Source organism: Trichoplusia ni, chromosome 8 (assembly GCF_003590095.1).
Source record: "Trichoplusia ni isolate ovarian cell line Hi5 chromosome 8, tn1, whole genome shotgun sequence".
Classification (NCBI taxonomy): Eukaryota; Metazoa; Arthropoda; class Insecta; order Lepidoptera; family Noctuidae; genus Trichoplusia; species Trichoplusia ni.
This window is the reverse complement of record NC_039485.1, coordinates 1,468,134-1,487,246: the sequence shown is the minus strand read 5'-3', so window position 1 is coordinate 1,487,246 and position 19,113 is coordinate 1,468,134. Positions and strand designations below refer to the sequence as shown.

General features: G+C 33.9%; 1 protein-coding gene across 1 annotated transcript in view; it reads left to right on the top strand.

Annotated features, from left to right (window-relative positions):
- Positions 1–19,113, top strand: part of LOC113497030 — a 92,537-nt gene that overhangs the window by 61,028 nt on the left and 12,396 nt on the right. Inside the window, exon 2 of the mRNA XM_026876466.1 lies at positions 16,627–16,835. Coding sequence (XP_026732267.1) covers positions 16,627–16,835 — 209 coding nt within the window. The remainder of the gene's footprint in view (positions 1–16,626; positions 16,836–19,113) is intronic.

The following is a 19,113-nucleotide window of genomic DNA, read 5'->3' as shown; positions in this document are numbered from 1 at the left end:
ATACGTAAAACACAGTAAATCGCTTTTATTCGAACCACTCAGATCAACATCGAGTATATTTGTCGATTAAAATCCAGTGGTTTATGAACCATTATCAGCCTATATACCACAATTGCTATATTTATGAATATTCGCGTCACAGCTTTTAAACTGATGAATGATTCTCAAAAGGTCATTCACATCGTATAAGCTTGCATTGCAATACATCATATTTTTTCATAGAATAAAATCTCACAGTTTATGGAAAAATAAAACCTTATTCATAAAAATGAGCGCCAACTACAGCGAAAAACGCTTGTACGAATATATTTCAATTAAAACATTGCAGTGCGTTGCAGATAAATGGCGACATTAGATTTTTTGTGGGAAACTCTCGTTTGCTTTGTTCTTCTTTCATTCGCAATTAATTTTGCAGTCAGCCAGTGGTTTTTAGTTTGTTGCTGCTTTCTAATTAGTTACTTGTTCATTTGTCATGGATCTGAGGTTTATTGATCTTGTTTCCTGTCAAGATTGGAACCGCTGGAGCGGAATTCTTAGCCGCTACGTAGTAAAACAGGGCACGTTCCTTTGTACACCAAATTTCGTTTGAACCCGATGGGGTGTGACTGAAATAGCCAAACTGGAATTGTAATAAAGTATTTTTATATCGAATACAATTTACGGTAACAACAATCGGGGAATTCTCTATTGATAGGATTTCAAATTAAAGAAAGAAGATAAAAAGTTGCGAAAATTTTAAAAATGTTATGAAATTTTTTGTTTGTTTTATATAGCTGTCTCTCTATTTTGGCATTGAACGTATTCAGTTGTAAGATAATTTATCAAGACAAACATCTTTTATACTAACATTAGAAATATAATACAAAACAATACTGAAGTTTTATTGCAAAAACAAAACATTATAATATTCGCAAACAAGAACGGGCATGAGAAACAAAAACACAAAAACGAAATTATCTCGGTGTCTATCAAGAAAAAGATTACGCATGCATTATCCTCCCATCAGTCAGAAAGACGGACGTGAAGGAAATTGAACGAGAACAGCTAAGCTAAACTTCACCGGCACTCAAAATTAAATTACTTTACTTTTATATAGTCCGCAGTGTTTTCCTAACTAGCTAAAGAGGCAAAAGAGAACTTACGGTACGCGCATCGCAATACTGAACTATATTTGTAATGTAAGCTTTTAAAACAACACGAATGCTGTTGAAGAAACGAGACATCAAAACACGTAGCGTATAGCTCCCTCTCGCTTTAAACATGCTAGTAGTATTTCCAGGGGTATTAAACGTGCTGGTTTCCACAAACCGAAATTGGTGAAATTACAGTTAAAAGCATCATCAAATGCCTAACACGGGTTGAGTTTGACGATGTAGCGGATGGCTTGAATTTATACGGGTATACTGCGGCTGGTGATTGGGAATTTAGATGCGACAATTATTGGAACTTTCTGTCATAGAATGACTAGAATTTTGCATTTTGAATAAGAGTATTCATTTGTTTTAAATAATGTGTATGATTCGTCTGTCATTGTACTCGTATAATTGTTCTAGTGCGTGGTTTTCGCTATACCTATTTTTATGGAGAACGAGTAGTCACCATCAAGTTTGATCGCATGGAGGTATTTTATATTTCAATTTATGGAATCCAGGACTAAATTTTTTTTTCCAGTTTTCAAAGGTGGGTTAGAATACAGAGTATGACTTTGAACCTGCAAAGCTAGCATATACTGGGGAATCCTCATGGACCGGCCCTTCGGGAGAAGGAACGGGTAGTATCAGACTCTTGCTGACTAAACGTAACTGCCGGATGACGTCAGCCGCGTTTTATTGCCGACACGTGGAAACGCATAACATTGCTACACGTGCAATTGATTTACACATTCCCTAAATTTTTGTTCCTAAAAAATTAATTGATCACAGTAGATGTTTAAAACCGCCCGGATAGGTTTCGTACCTAAAGGAAAAAATCTAAACTTAGTAAGGCTCTGCTGTTTTTTTGTCCATCACCAAACTGTATCTGAAAAACCAAGATATTCAGTTAAATTGATGATGATTAGCATAAGTTAAGCAACGATTCGTACAGTCATAAGTATGATGGGTGACCAATTATTGTACAATTTTGTATGTTTTGATCCTATTTTTACGGAGTATCCCTAAGTGTCGCGAGTTCGACTTGCAGTTAACCGGATTTTTTAAAAATAAATGAATGTCTATATGGGGCTATGATACGACTAGGATCATTTTGGTTACTATATTTTGATAGAATAAGGATGGGCAATCCCCTAGTATATGTATGCCTAATCTTATTTTAAAGTTCTGAACAAGGCTTCTCATATTGCACCGGTGTGTAACCGTGTACGCCTTCAAACAGTATCTTTTCACTTGAAGTTATTATACTCGTGAATGAAAAGAGAACATGTTAAACCTAAAATTGCTAATGCCTAATGCTAAAATTAAAAGGAGACAAAAATCCTCTTCATTCAATCAGAACCAATAGTTTTTATGACACCTAATACCCGTTAACATCAATTAACGATCGTCCAATTAAACCTTGCTTGCGTTTGTTTAGGTTTGACATTAATTAACAAATTAGTTAACATTTTCTAGTTGAATGCACACCAAATAGTAGTCGATGTTGTTACAACCGCAACACAAATACTTACGTTTTGTGTAATTACGCGTAAATATGTAGTAACACAAACATATATTACAACAATACGTTGTTGTTGTAATTTCATAAATGTAAATATGAAAAGGACAAGGATGCACTGTACCAGCGTACATAAAAGATGAGGTTTTCAATTTATCTTTATTTTTTTATGTTGGTTCCTCAGAACTTCGGAATAGATTCTAGTCCGAAATTCTGAGGTAACGGATGTACCGATTTAAGATTATTTTGCATTTGACGTGAAATAGCTGTCATTCTAGAGTTTTACAGAGTTTTTACTTGAACTAGGTTGTATGTTTTTGTTGTTGAAATAATAAAAGCGATGCAATATTTTACACATTTAAAAAAAATATTTCGTGACACATGTTTGTAATAAGGCATTTAGATATTATTGTCGTAAGTCACATTATATTAAAAAATGAAAATACATTTATTGTGAAAATTTCAACTGTCTAGATAGATATAATTTGTATGCATGTGTATATGTTGGTTACCCTATCCACGCCCAAACTGCTGTACCGATTTTGATTTGGTGTGAAGGTAATCGACATTTTGGTTAACACCATGGGCTACTTACATACGGCTTCGTTAAAGGCGGGTAATTTTTTTTCCACCCATGTCCAGGGAGGATATACGAAACCTCGAGTAGCAACTAGTATTCCATAATAATGTGATGTCAAACCACTAGGTCCTCAAAAGCCTCTCAACATTAATAGTACACAAATCCCGCCCAATCTTAAAACTTAAACCAAACATCGTATAGGAAACCTCTAGGGCCGTACAACTAGCATTTAACAAGAACTAACTTCTGTATAGTTTTGAAAACTTAAATTGCTAAGTTACGTGGATTGAAGTCGAAGTAATTTTCAGCTTATGTTGAATACCTGCGGGGTTTATTAGTTCAGTAAATAACCAACAAAAATGCCGTTCGTCTACTTGACTAGTTTTGAAAGTTGCTTTTTAATAATAACTTTGTAAACTAAGTGCTTGGTTGGTGTGGCTTTGTTTTTAATTAGTTGTTAATTTCCCTCTTTATTTTTTTCATGTAAATTCACAATACATGCAGTGAGTTTTTTTTTTTAAGTAGGAGGTCTAATTGCGTGTGTTGACTGTAAATTTTGATAGAAGACCATCATACGTTACCAAAAAAAACACAATCGTTTCGTAGAACTTACAAAGCAAATATCGCAAAAAGAGAATAATCCAAAAATCTTGGGATCTCAAACGAAATTGAAAATGCGCTAATATGATATGGATGCCAAAACCATAACATTGGTTTTACACCAAAAATAAATTACCAGATCACATGAACGTTGTGACATCTGCAAATCTAATTGAAACCTTTTAAGCGTACCAAAAAGGACCCAAAAATTACGTGGGAAACCAGCCGAGGGCTGCGGCATTATTGAATTGAGCCTCCAATGCGTAATTTCTTAACATTTTATCGATAACATACGCAAATTCCATTTTCTGCTACATTAGACAGGTCAATCTGGGCCCGATCCAGAGGCTGGTCGTGAATGTTGCAGAAATTGAGTTTACTAAAGTAACTGCTACAATGGGTGCCTTGGAATTTATTTGTTCGAAGTCTTTAATGAGCGTGTTTTTTGCGTGGTGCATCATCATATGCTGCTCGTTGCTGAGCTACAACTATACATGTTAATCGATCACAAGTTAGGCTTGATATGGTTTACGTTATATCGAGTTTCTCAAACGGAAGACACGTTAAATTGTGAGTCCCGGCAGTCGTTACGGTTTAGTCGGTCGTTTCGTATCGTATTGCGTAGGTAACAGGGTGGAGGAAGTCAGACAGGCAGTTGCTCCTTGTAAAAAACTGGTACTTAGCTGCATCTGGTTAGACTGTAAGCCGACCTCAATATACCTAGTTGGAAAAACGGCAAATTGAATATATTATTAATTTTAAAAAAATACTTTTAAGACAATGCAATTTGTTTGACATATCAATTTGTTCATATCTAAATAAGACCCAGTTTATAAAAAGTGATAACACATTCTTTTACCTACATCCTCTCATTTTTACTACTCTTCGGTACATGTAGGCATAATTTTTAGATTTACAAACGCAAACAAATAGGGGCCTGGATCCGTTCTAGACGCAAGAAAAATGGACTCAAATCGGTCTTGGAAAACAAACGTCTATTTATTTTAACTATACATATCTAACAATATAAGCGTGAAAGTATATAAGTATATGTGTTTACGATTCAATTTTATAATATCTTTTTGTTTCTGCCCTTGATCGATTAATTATTTCAAGAAAATCTTTATTACATTCAAAATATTTCTTTAAGAATCTAAAATTGTTTGTCCGCGATGGACTCCTAAACTACTATACCGATTTCAATCAACAATAGACACCGTGTGCAGCTTGATCTTACTTGAAAAATAGCATAGCTTACATCTCAATATTATTTTCTTATAAATTATTGATTTATTTATACCCTTCTACTTACCATGCGGGTGAAATCACGGGCAACAGCTGTTATTAAATAAATTGACAATTGGATATTGATAATCAGTCAACAAAGCTTTTTTAATAGGGTTCTAAATATTATAAGAGAACGCAAAAAATATATATTAGAGGGCTACATAACTAACGTCTTATAACACTATTTATTTTAGATAATTTATTCAGACAGTAAATTGTTATCACCGTCAGGAATCTGTCGTCGGACCCTAAGGAGGACAGCGGTCTATGAAATTGATAAGGGTAGACCACAGTCTAACTTGCGTCCTCAATAATCAGTTTGTATACTGTACTATTGTACACACCATTCTAAGTATTGATTCTAGAAACTAGTTGAGCAATCTAAAAAATGAAAATGGGCAAAACCGTTGCATCTTTTAAGTATGAATCAATGCCAGTTGCCCGCGGGCCTGCTACAAAAAAAAACGATCCCACTGGAACTTAAAATCGGAATAAAATTTATCCTATGCTTTAATCCTGGTTTAAAACTATCTGTGTTGTTGCGTGAAAGAGTGACGAACATTCATATATCATGCATATTTTCGCGTTTATAATATTTGAGAATGAAATTCTTTAATATATTTTTCATGCTTATAATAATATAATCTTATATATTTTATAAGCTTTAAAAAAATAAGCTTAAAGTGACAGCGTGCTGTGAGTTTGTTGCGCCGTTTCTTCTTCGCTGTTAGAGCACTTAGGAAGCGATGATGGGCGATGATTCTTTGACGTTCAAAAGGTGCTAGTTTTTAGCTTAACTCAAATAAAAAATATATCTATCTCTTTCCTCCTACATTAAATGTTAATACAAAATTTCTTTGCAAACATGAAACAGATGATGTCTCTCATTGTTCCTCCCCGAGTGTTCGTAATCCTCTTATCATAACGTTCTCTTTTTCACACTTCCAAAGTGTGTATTAAAAATGAATTTTGTATGTAGTACTTGGTAACACTGGCCAGAAACTAATCTCGCGGTTTAAGCTCATTGCAACATTTAGCGGACATTGTGTTTCAAAATGGAATGTTTGCGAGCTTTAAAACATTTTGTTTTTTTTATGTAAGTAGCTGAAATGTCATGAAACGACGTTTATTTTGAAAGTTTAAATATTTTTTGGGCTAATATGATAACGACATTTTATATTATGTTGAAAATGCTGAAAAGCTGTCCACTACGGTTTATCAGATTCACTGAAATATGGAAGTATAAACACGACATCAACAGCCCATGGCACGCCATCGAGGACTATCTTCGGCTGGTCGCACCCGGTTCCTGCCAACCATCTAGAGATTATCACTTCACCGTGCCTGAGAACGTCCTACACTACGTTTGCCAAGACCCAAACACACTTTATCTAGCTTAGACGAAAATGTATATATTTTTTAATTATCTACACAATACGAGTATGTTCTGGCCGATTGGTCACATCGGCCAGGCTCACAAGACACTAGCTAGCTGCGCTGTATATGTTATAGTGTACATGTGTGTTGGCAAACACATGTGCATTCTCATAGCCCTATGGGATGGCAATCCAATACAACCCGCCTTGGGATCTATCTCCAAATCTTTATCTTGGCAGTCATGCGCTCTGACCAAGACTATCGCAGCTTCAAATTCTTCAAAAGCATAATTATATAAGATAATGGCATTCAAACTGATAAGCAAGCTGTGTATTACATCTTTTCCTTAGAGATAAATGGATTGGACAATCAGATATAACTTATTTTCATTTCTTACAAAAAGGTATTTTTCAATAGTAAGACATCAGAAGTTGTTATTTATTTATTTTGCAAACAACGAATGACAACAATGATTTATTTGACGTTTATTTACATTCTAAGTAGGTCAAGTAGCGAACTCGTTGCGAAATTATTAACGTCCGCGTCTTTTCTTAGAATAACTTCAATATAACTTGATACTTTAGTTTTTTCTTTATATTCCTATTTTTATTTGAAACACATTTTATTATATTTCGTACGTTAAAAAAAAACCCGTTTGGTTTTTCTCTAAATAATTTAAATTTAAAATAGAATAAATTTTTTATTTTTCACCATATTATAAAGATGTCACGTCTTTTCGTTAAGTCAAGTGTCAAAATGACGTAAGATTTGCATTTATATTACAAAAACAATTCGATGACAATTATAACTTGTAAAAATTGTGAATATTTTAACTACATTTTCAAAATCACATTGAACAAAAGAACTTAAAATATTCACAGCAAATATCCAACGCATTATAATATATCAACGTCTCCCCAACCCCTAGAGATGTGTTACTCAATTGCTTTCTTCATTTAAAAGTAATGAGCTGACGCAACATGATACCATCTACACACACTTTAATAAGAACACAGACATTTTGAAATACTCTTTTGTTAATTAGCCTTTAAAATAACCATTTATTCTCCAATGCCTTCAGAGCAATAAAAAATATGATAATATGAAAAAATGCGAATATGGGGAAATTAGATAAAATGAATTAAGTTCGGTCATATTTAAGCCTTAAGGTATGCGAAATGTTTTTACACTAAAGGTCTACCGTGCGGTCCAATTGCAGTCGGCGTGCAGTCATGTGACGGTTGGTTTGCAGTTCTACTGCAATCGTGTCAACTGTATTGAAACTGCAAATTTGCTGTTGGTTTGCAGTTGAAATGCGGTCCGTCTGGCTAGTGACCCTGATTGCTATACCGGAGGTCGTGGGTTCGATTCCCGCCCAGGACAAATGTTGTGTGATGAGCATGATCATTTGTTCTGGTGTCTGGGTGTAATTTATCTATAATATGTATGTATTTAGAAATATATAAGTAAGTTTATCAGTTGTCTGGTTACCATAACACAAGCTCTGCTTAGCTTGGGATCAGATAACCGTGTGTGAGTTGTACCATGATATTATGATATTATATATATGTATATGATATATATTATCTATTCTCCACCACAATGTATACAAGTTTGTTTGTATTAATAAATTAGTCTTGGATCAAGTTCGTTTATTCCCCAATGCCTTTAGTTAGAATTATAAATATAATTGGGCCCGAACATTGTGTCTTTATACTCAATTCTCAAGTGTTTATTTAATTTAATATTCATTACGTTTATATTAATTAACATTTTCGGATGAAAAGGAAATGTGTGAGTTTTCATTTGAATGCTTAAATCGTTAAATGGAGCGAATGATTTCAAATAGTTTTTATTGCCATTTTTGGTTTTGGTCCCGATTTTAATCTCTGTTTGTAAATTCGATCATCTCGATCGAATCTGGTTTTAAATTGCATTTTGTGAAAGCCTTTTAAAAATATCGCGAGTTTGACAACGAGAGGAATTTACTAAAATAAGGGAAAAGCAAATTGTTTTCTGTTTCAGAAAGAAAAGTAAGGTTTTTTTTTGCTTTCACTTGCAGATTCATATAAAGCCTTAGTACAATTACATGCAAAACTATTTAATTCACAATATAATAACTAAAATAAATATTTTTGCTACCTTAGTTTCAAAGATGTAATAACTATTTAGAAAAAAACCCGTAAATTTGTACCGTATAAGTAATATTCAGCGGCCTGACTGTCTGTGTGAAACGATTGGTTTTTTAGTTATAATAAAAAACAAAGAAAGAAAAAACGTTTGTGTGAAATGTTTAAACCTAAATATTTTTTGTATGCATTAATATTTTTTGCCTTTTGATAGTTCTACAAAGCCTTTCGTAAGCTAGTCCAATTTGCACTTTGCAGACTCTGCCTTTCACAATCGACTACTGAAACTGCTACTGAAATACATTAATTACATTTTAATTATAATAAACTAAGAAATACAGGCTGCGTGTTATTACACAAGGTTACATTCGCTTTATTAGGTGATGTCGTGGTTGTATTTCATTTGACACATAAAGATTAAAACAAAAATCATTTTTTAAGGCACGCAATGTTCAGTTTTGGGAACGGCGTTTATGAAGACTTGACCTTTGACTTGAATCTTAACAAAAATGATTAAACCTTTCCACGTGTGAAAAATATGTTTTATGGTATGTAGGTTCTTGTAAGCCATGGCAATCATGGCAAAATTTAAAAACATACAACATTTGACTTACAAAAAGGCTTATTGGGATTTTTTCCAACATTTGTAATTCTTAATTCCAAAAAAAATAAAGCTCATAAAATTCGGATCAACCGCTCTAGAGTTGTTCTTTATAAAATGTAAGTAATTCGACGCTTTTCTCAGTACTCGTAGGATAAAGGATAGTCAATACAATTAAGCACCACTTTCACAAGTATACAATGTCCTTAAAATAAATATCGCAATGTCAGACAATGTTTTATCAACAAATTAACCTTAGAAGATCTAACTCAGTTTTATATGAAGTTCTGAGAAACAGCTTACGTCGACTTCACATCTTTCCGAGAAAAATTAACAGGGACAGACTAAACACTCCTACATAGAATCTAAGGCAAAAATAAAGCTTTATAAATGGCACAAAATAAATAATCAAATCAGTTGAAACTTGAAAGTACAAAAAACGTGAAATATCAAAAAGGTCCATGTCTACCAATTAAAGAAGTAGTGCAGGTTTCACATTCCAAAAAAAAAAATTGGACTTTAAAAATTTACTGTTATTCCGAACAAAATTTGAAACTTCAGGGAAGCGAAAAATTGTGTAATACGGTAGCAATATATTCTGTATCATGCACACCAATATCTTTCCTCTATTCGGCGAGACTCCCAGGGGTCCAAGATATGCTGCTAAAAACAAGGTGTAACTATCTACATTTCCTTCTGAATATAAATAACCTACTCAGAAATTTTGATCGACTTGTATCTCGATTCAATTTCAATGTCTTATTTCATTTTTGTTGGCCGTTGTAGATCGTATCCCAAAGGTGCTTGTTAAACACTATTGAATGGTCTGAGGTAACATTTTTTGTTTAGTATGGCGATTTGCTTGATAGACTGATTCCGAAATGGTTGGTAGGTTTCAGAATATTTTGTAGTCTTATTTTTATGACCTGATTCTTCTACGAAGTTGAGTGGATGTTTGATCTTAGACTAGATAGAGTTTCTTTAGTGAGAATCGCAGTTGATCGATTATGAAAGATGATTTCGTGGAAAAATATAAGCCGATCAACCTTATGTGCCTACGCTGATAAATAATAATTATTTTTATTAATTTCCACACCTCGGTCATAAATCTAGACTCCCCACTTCGTGGTATGGCCGCAGACTGGTAAGTCAAAGGTCTAGAGTTCGACCCCAAGGCACGCACTGACTTTTCGAATGTCGTGTGCGTTTTAGTAATAAATATCACAGGTTGTTGTATGTTGTACAGACACTTGATTGAATTTTACAGGATAGTATCAAAGGCACTCTCTACCACATTCCGTAACATAAACTGAATCAGAAACAGGAATATAATATCATATGTTTAATGAAATTCGACGTATTAATTTCGATCATAATCACGGTAAATTCTAAACATTTGAGGACAGTAAGTCTCGGTCGTATATACAAATTACGAGAAGCTTAGTAACTGAGAATTTGTAAATACAGGAGGACCTAAAATGTAATATTTAAATTATGAAAATCATTATCGTGGAATAGGAGAAGATAGCAAACTACACAGAAATAATCTCGAGGTAAGTCGTGTAATAAAAACGAAATTGAAGGCGTAGGTAGAAATGAAATTACAGATAGGAACAGAAATGACAAAAAACGGAGATCTCATTACGATACCTGTGATCTATTCCCGTCCAGTTTATCAGTAGGAAGGTAATCGTCCTAATTTTTCGATCCTAAATCACGGGAACGGTCACAGTTATGGCTGCAAATGACGCGTTTGGGGTCGTCTATCATATTTATTGTAGTATCGTTGGGTTCCTTTTCAAGAATTTATTTATATTTAATAAATTATTTGGCTTTATTTTCATATTTTATTTCAACGCCATCAGTTAATTATTTGTCAAAAATTGTTAGGTCAGTGAAAAATTTTGAAGCCCTAAAACTAACGGTTATGCGCTTTGGCGGCTTTCCGAACGTTCACAAAGAGTAACAAAGATTAATTAATAAATAGTACGCTGCGGTATGTATAGACTGGATGCCAGGATTTTAGAATAAAATTTGTTGTTGGATAGCCAAAGTTACAATCCTCTAAAATTGGCATAAAATTCCAAAACCCATTGATCAAAATTCAGTTGGAGAAAATTGAAGTTTCCAAATGTAAGTAAGCATAACTATCTATACTCGTATTATCTTTCGGCATGAATTCAAAAAAGTAAATTATGTTATACCAAAACCAGGAACAGGGTGTAACCTTTATTGCCCGTCTCCAAAAAACATTTGATGCCAAAATAGATTAGGCGTCTATCCCCAGATAAAGATCGGGTTGTTTTCCGAAAAGGAAATTTAAATAATGTCACGATTCGCCCGAAGTGCGGGAAAGTAACATTAAAATTATGCAGAACGAAGTATATTTCTTTATTTAACGGCCTATTAATGTATCGTTTTGAGTTCGAGAATTTCTCAATGGTATTAAAATGGATTATCGAATATTTTATGCCAGTCCGCTAAGCCTCTTAATGGATAACCACAAGATTATTGGCAATAGTTAATGTACATTCTTATCATCGCATTAGTTATTTGATATTAAATACCTTTTGAAAATTGAGGAAATCAACTTGCCAACATTTTGTTATTAGGAGAGAGAAATTTCTTTTGAAAGTATAGTATAGCATTATTTAGTAATTTTTTGTAACACCTGATTCGAAAACAAGTTGAATTGCTTCGAAAAAAATTGTCTTAATTATACAATTTTTCCTAATAACCAAATAGAGTTTCACTTTTTCAGAATTTATTATTCTGTACCCTCAAAAATAACTTCCAAAAATTTTAGAGGAAAAAGCAAATTGAATTGCCCAATACATCTTCGCAAAAATTGACATCATAGACCAACTCGATATACTTCACAAAGTTGTATCAAGGGATGGATAGTGTTCTGTTATGATAGTCTGAACACGCAGTATGAACCCCTCACGACCAAACATTATACGACAGTTTTATTTGCTGTCATTCCGATGACGGGATGGGTGACCGCGGTGAATGTTAAACGGAAGGGTGTATTTCATTGTAAGGCTTTAGCTACACTAAGCAATGTTAGTTTTTATACCCCCTACTTTGGTCAACTACGGACTTTTGAATACCTATCCTATTAGGCTTATCTAGCTCTATTCAAGAAGGGTTATACCCTTCTTGGAGGGATTCAAGGATACAAAATAGGTAAAATACGAGTCACAATCGAGACACTGAGGTCTCCGGAAAAATATGCTATGAAATTCAATTTTCAGAAGACAATAGTCACCCATCGAATTAATGATTGGAATGGACAGCGGAGTCTTTGTTTCAGGGTTTTTTTTCGACCATTTGAGTTCGGAACAGGTTCCAGGTTTGGGTATCAAGATAAACGTTGAGGCGAATGGTGAACGCAACGATTACATGGGTACATGTCTTGAGGCTCGTGGGTCGACTCGCTGTTCGCGTTCGTATATAAATCTAGTGATAAAGTGTGTATGGTGGTTACTGCTGGGAAAGACCCTTGCGTGAATTCGAGATCATTTCCTAAAATTGAATCAAACATGTTTTTATTTTCATTCCTTAAAATTTCGCTCGTTTTTCGATATTCTCATGTTTTTCAACTCCTGACCGCAACTTCTAATTGGTCAACTTTTTTCGTTCGCCTCGCTCCTGTACAAAGAAAATTGAAATGAAATGTTTGCTGTATATCCCTTATCAAAACAATTCACATTTATTAACACAATTCAGAATGTTGTACTGGTTAATACTTTTATTAATTCATGATTTAGTAACATTATCACTAGATTTTGTGTTCGTAGCAACACGTTTTCTTTACTTCTCGCATATTATAGAGATTACCATACTTGTTTGTTTTTGCAGTATAAAGTCCATGTTTCCTTATAACCATTCCTATATTACTTTAAAGGTAAATTCTGTATAAAATCTCTTTATCGCCTTAGTCAAATCGATAGAGAACGTAGTCACCAATATACGCTATGTGTCGTGTATTCGCTTTATTAAACCTACTTAATTATGTTTGCTTACCAGGGAAATCATGAGGAAAGTCGTTTGTTATTAATTAATTATGTATTCGAACAGAGAGGCGACTACTAACGCCATCTGTTATGCAGCACTCGAGTCATCGCAAAGTTTTGCTCGAAGTGGCAGTATCACGTTGTTAGCTATCTTGGCTTTAAAAATGCTTCAAAATTCGATCAAGTTGTGTGTTCCACTTTTTTATTGTTGTATTTCAATCAGTTTTTTTTTGTATATTTCTCCTTAATGTCTTATAATATAAGGGTTGGTAGACTACTCTCAAATCAGAAGGTGGATTTACGGCGTGCTCTACCATATTATTATGTATAGTATATAGGTATTGCTTGATGATTTGCACGTTCGTTCCCCATCACCCCACATGGAATTCAACGTGATCCACAAATATTTGTTCCAAGATCGGGTGTGCAAATTTACAATGTAGTGGTAAATGTGATTTAACAATTTTGAGGTTCTTGTTGTTTAGGTTATTATTGTAAAACATCGAAATTCAAGCAGGTTAATTGTTATTGTACCTTACCCCTTTTTCTATTTACTGCCCATATTTTTCGATAACCAGTGAAAATCTTCACATTGGGGAACGCGAAAAGTGTGCCGGTTTCTTGCAGACATAAACTTCTAAAATGATTCTTCTATCCTTATAATCGAACTTAAAATCGAAACTTTTTCGTGCTGTTCATGCTTTGTCTGCTCAACATATGAAATTAGAAAATAATACGTTCACTTTTTTGAGCTTAAGTCTCGTATACACATTATGAAAACACTTCAATCACACCAAGTAATTCACACAAGAGATTCCTTTTATAAAAGATGTTTACGCTATCATACACCACTTAACGTATTTGAGTACATTACATCTGAGAATTCAACTTAAAGGCCTATCACCGCATCTGTAATCTAGACTGTAATTGAGGAAGAGAGACAACAATACGCGCAGAACAGAGCGCCATTTCGCTTTCACAACAGCAACAGTCAATTAATGATGGCGGCCAGGTTGTTTACATTTGTATACAAATAGATATTGTAGATAGTAAAGTATATGTATCGTACACTTTACTAAGTGGTTGTATGTAGGTACTGGGTAGCTTCTCCACTGAATATAGTTAATTATATAGTATTACATTTATAGTTTGGTTTACTTAAGATTTTTGTATTGAATGTTGGGATCTTTTACTTATTTTAAAGGATCATAAGGTCTTGGATTTAGATAAGATTACTTTTATAAGTGTATCCTCGTCCAGAAAGTGCATGAGCCTTAGATTTTTTACTTAAGTTTTGTATAATAGACTTCTTAATTCTGGGATTTTGCTTGAACTGTATTAAGTCAAGTATGATTGTTATCCTGTTTCTTATTGGTGGCTGTATTGTATTGTGTTGTGTTGTTCACACACACTTTATCAATCTGTTGTTTAGAAGTGAAGACTTTTAATTGGCTGTCAGTCTCACAAACTGTTCTTATTACGTTTACTTTAGCTGTAAGTTTTCCATGATAAATAAATAAATATCTTTTTATAACGATTTTAATCTTTGAGTTGTGGCCTATTTCATAAATATTTAACTCAGACGTACTAAGACACCTAACCTCAGAAAAAGCATTCGTGTTTCACACTAATCTTCTCACGGGTTTGGCGTGGTGACTTATTTTATTAAGTATCCAGTTATTAGATCTTGAGATTTCAAAGAGATATCCAATTAAACGGCTAATTAAGTTTTTAAAAGGAAACAGTTCTTTCAATTACACCACTGTTGGCAGAATACTGAAACGATATTTAAATATTTGAGGACCTTTCAAAGATCTCAGGCTTTAAATCTGTTTTACTTGAGGCTCCCTAGCGCTAAATCTAAGCAGATTTTTAATTTAAATGATCTTAAAATAACTTACGCTTAAATCTCCACGTAGCTGCAAAAATGTATGAAATTGATTAGTTTACATTTTGGGAGTGAAGTCTTCATCCAGAAATTATGTTGACAATTTACTTTATTCTATGTTTGAAACCAATTCGTAAAATAATAAAAAAGTTACTTCGTTATCCCCATACAAGTGGATTCCTCTTATTTTTAGAGATGAGTAAAACCTCCTTTATCGTCCGTTCCGCGAGTGATACTGATGCATTGCTAGTGGATGCATCAGTATTATCCGAAGACAAATTATGTGTTATTGATGGCAAAGCAATCGCCGCCCGACAATATCAACCCCAGCAGTTAAGCTGCACGTAAACTTACGTAGAATAGATAGAATGTTTCTATGAAAAATAATACAATTAAAAGTAATTAACGTAAAGAAATACTTAAACAAATCAGTTTTAGCCACACACGATAATGATTTCGGAAAGTTTTCGTTTTTTTTAAGTTGTTACATGCCTTATATTAATAAAAATAAAACCTGTAACTAGCGACATAAAAGGTTCAGTAGACATAAGCTAAAAAAAGAAATTCAAACACCGTGGTCAAATATAAATAAGATAAAAATTTGTCTTTCTTTCACAATTCACGATAGATACAAGTTGTTGACAGACAACATAGCCCTAGGATTATATTTTTTTTTCCTTTATGATGGTAAACTCAATTTATTTTTTCAATTCTATTTAGATCTCGAAAACACACAAAATAAATAATATAGTTGTCAATATAGAACCTTGTACAAATAACATATGTTTTCACCTAACAACAAGAGCCTTGATAAATACGTTGTCTAGTCCACAATTGATTTCTAAAAACAGATAACCCAAATCCTGAAACCTCTATCTTCAATCCATTAAGACAATTTCTTCAAACACTTTTGGGACAACAAATAATTTTATTGCCTCATATGCTCGAACAATATGGCGTATCTCCAAGAGTTATGAGACAATCGATCCGAAATTTGTTAAAGGTCTTCCATTAGATCCCCAAGAAATGTGATCATACTTTGTCATTCCTTTTTTGAATCGCCAGCAAGTACAAGATATCTTGTCATGTCAGATGTATTTGGTGATTTATTGAGCTGGGGTGGAGTCGATTTGTTTAGTAAGATGTGCGAGACAAACATATTTCACCAACCCCTACGTTAACATACCATGATCTTATAGAAATTGAACTTGGTATGACTCTGTAAGACTATGAAACCGCAAATCTGTATTGCGTAGATCGTGATGCAAATAATTAAATAAGATGTTGGGAATATCAACACTATATTTTTATAGGAAAATCCTTTCAGGTTACCTGCGAAAATTCCAAATGCTTCAATAAATTGATGTCAAATTTTAGAGAACGAGAATTTCAATTTCTATTTAACTCTGCATAAGCTTACACCATCATCATAATTATTGAAATAAATTCTACAATGTCGAAAGGCCAATATAAATTTTCTTCTTTAATTCTAGGTGTAACGAGTCTTCGTGACGTCATGCTCCTTGTCCAGCCGACTACAGTGATCAGAGGCGGTACAGCTGCGCTGGTCTGCTCTCGAGACATGCAGGGCGCACCTCTCTACTCCGTCAAGTGGTACAGGGGCAACCACGAATTCTACAGGTACACGCCCATGGAAGAACCTGATACGAGGGTGTTTGGCCTACCCGGGATCTATGTCGATGTAAGTTCTATTTAAATGTACCTATCATTTTTGAGCTATTGAATTATGGGCTATTATTCTTCCCACGTTTTTTTCACTTTCTTGTTTGTTTGCTTGTCGTTCCGGTTGGATTTTTGTAACTCAATTTTGAGGCACTTCCTGCTAAACTAGCCGGCTGAAAATTTTCAGTGAAGCTTCAAACTCGATGACAATACAATTTACAACGATAAACACGACTGGACTGATTTCGATAAAATTTGAATCTAAAAACGTGGGTTTTTAGATTTTTAAAATCTATTTTTTTATATAAGCATCACCTACAGATAGCATGTTATACCATTCCATTATATTAATTGATGTGTATTTGTTTCTTTGTTCTTAAGTCTTAGGTCTTTACTGTTAGGTTCTCGTCCTTCCAAAACAAAAGAAAAGATCTCAGCAATATTCGTTTTTCATTAGCTTAAGTTCTACGCCATCTAAAATCCGATCTTGGATCTCTAGCAACATTCGAATTTTGGGATCCCTCCCCAAGAGTTACATAAAGATAATTAGGGTCTTTACCTTCCAATATGCTTTTCCTGCTCCGCCTTTGACTGGTATTTACTTCACCCCCTCACGGGCAGATTAAAGATGCTATTACACGGATGGATAGGAACCGATCGGAGCGATCTAATTCTTTGGAGTCACCTTTAATAAACAAAGGCAACGATCCTTGTTCACTTTATTGGGTTGAATTGGGAGAAGAATATTACTTTTTTAATGCAATTAGTTTCGTGAATTGCTCTTCAGTTTTCGTTTAAAATATTTTTGCTACAATACTTTTCGGTGCATTTTTTACATTGTGACTGCAAAATGTTAACTATTTTTGGTCACGTGCACGTATGAATGTGATTGTTTTGTTCTGCTGTGCATCTCAATGCTCACAAACTAAGATTTACGACAAGCCTGCGATTATCGCTGACATATATATTTGGCTTTAAAAAAAAAGTTAATTGGTGGCTCCATGAAGTCATTTTGCAATTTTCATGGCAGTTCTCGAGTTTTTAATCTTTAAGTTATCTCATTGTAATTATAAATCTATGGAAAGTGCAATCCCAATGAATACTAGCTAGCTAGTTAAAATAATAGTCACACAATAGCCTTGACTTCACAACGTTGAGCTCCATAACCAATGATACTTATTACAGGAAAACACAATAAAATTCAAAAACGTTTTAGTCTCTACCAAAAAACGGGTTCCAGCTAACCAAATTTTAAACAAAGTCAGGCAGTTTCACGTTTGAATACGGTCAGCAAAAAAGAAGTATGTAAAAAAGCTGCGAAACGACAAAAATCCAGTCCGTATATTGTACCTGTTTGAAAACATTCAGAATTTCGTTTCCGACGTCACTAGTATGGTCTCACTTTGCTAGATTGAATCGATAAAGACTGGATTGGGATTGAAAACGATTTTCGAGGTGCGATCCAGCGAATGTATTGCGCTGTCTTCCTTTCATTACGGTGGAATGAGGTTTTTCAGATCTCTTTTACTGTTATTGTGGAGACGTTTAAAAAAGTACGCGGCAGTTTTAAATCTATTGTAGGGATTTACTGCACGAGGTGCATTGTATTCGGTACTTTGTATATCTTTATCTGAGTGGGTGTCTACTATCAGATTCCGGATTTGTTTGTTTGAAAAAGAGACGAAACTTTATTAACCTGACGTGTAAAAACAAATATGGACTACCACGCCTCTGTTTGCAGAGGAAAATGATGCGATATTTTTATAAACTCAGTTTTATGTAAAATCTAGATCTCATTTCATTTCCAAATTGAAAATATTTATTACTTTCATGAACCAACCAACTAAATTACCTTTCCATTTCTAAATTGGAATTCTATACGTAGCTTTAAGGTTGAATTTAATATTTTTTGGCTAAGAATACTAATTACGTTATTTGTGGAACCCAACGTTTTTCATACGTAGGTGACGTATGAAAATATAGAGACTTATTTTATTTCATGTATAAATATGGTAATGATCTATTAATGCAATAAATATCGTCCGTCCTAAATAACTTTTGCAGACACAGAAGTTGCTTCTTGTGCCTTTACAAAATTGTTATTAATTGACTTATTAGAAACAATTGAATTTTATTTAGTTTACGAGCTATTTTTCCTTACTTATTCAATGCATCTATTTAAAGTGACACATCAAGAACCTCTTTCCAAAAAGGTTTCCTAGGAATAAGGACCGTATGTACAGCCGAGTGGCCACCACATAAAACCCGCTGTGCGCAACGTATCGCGGGTTCGAACA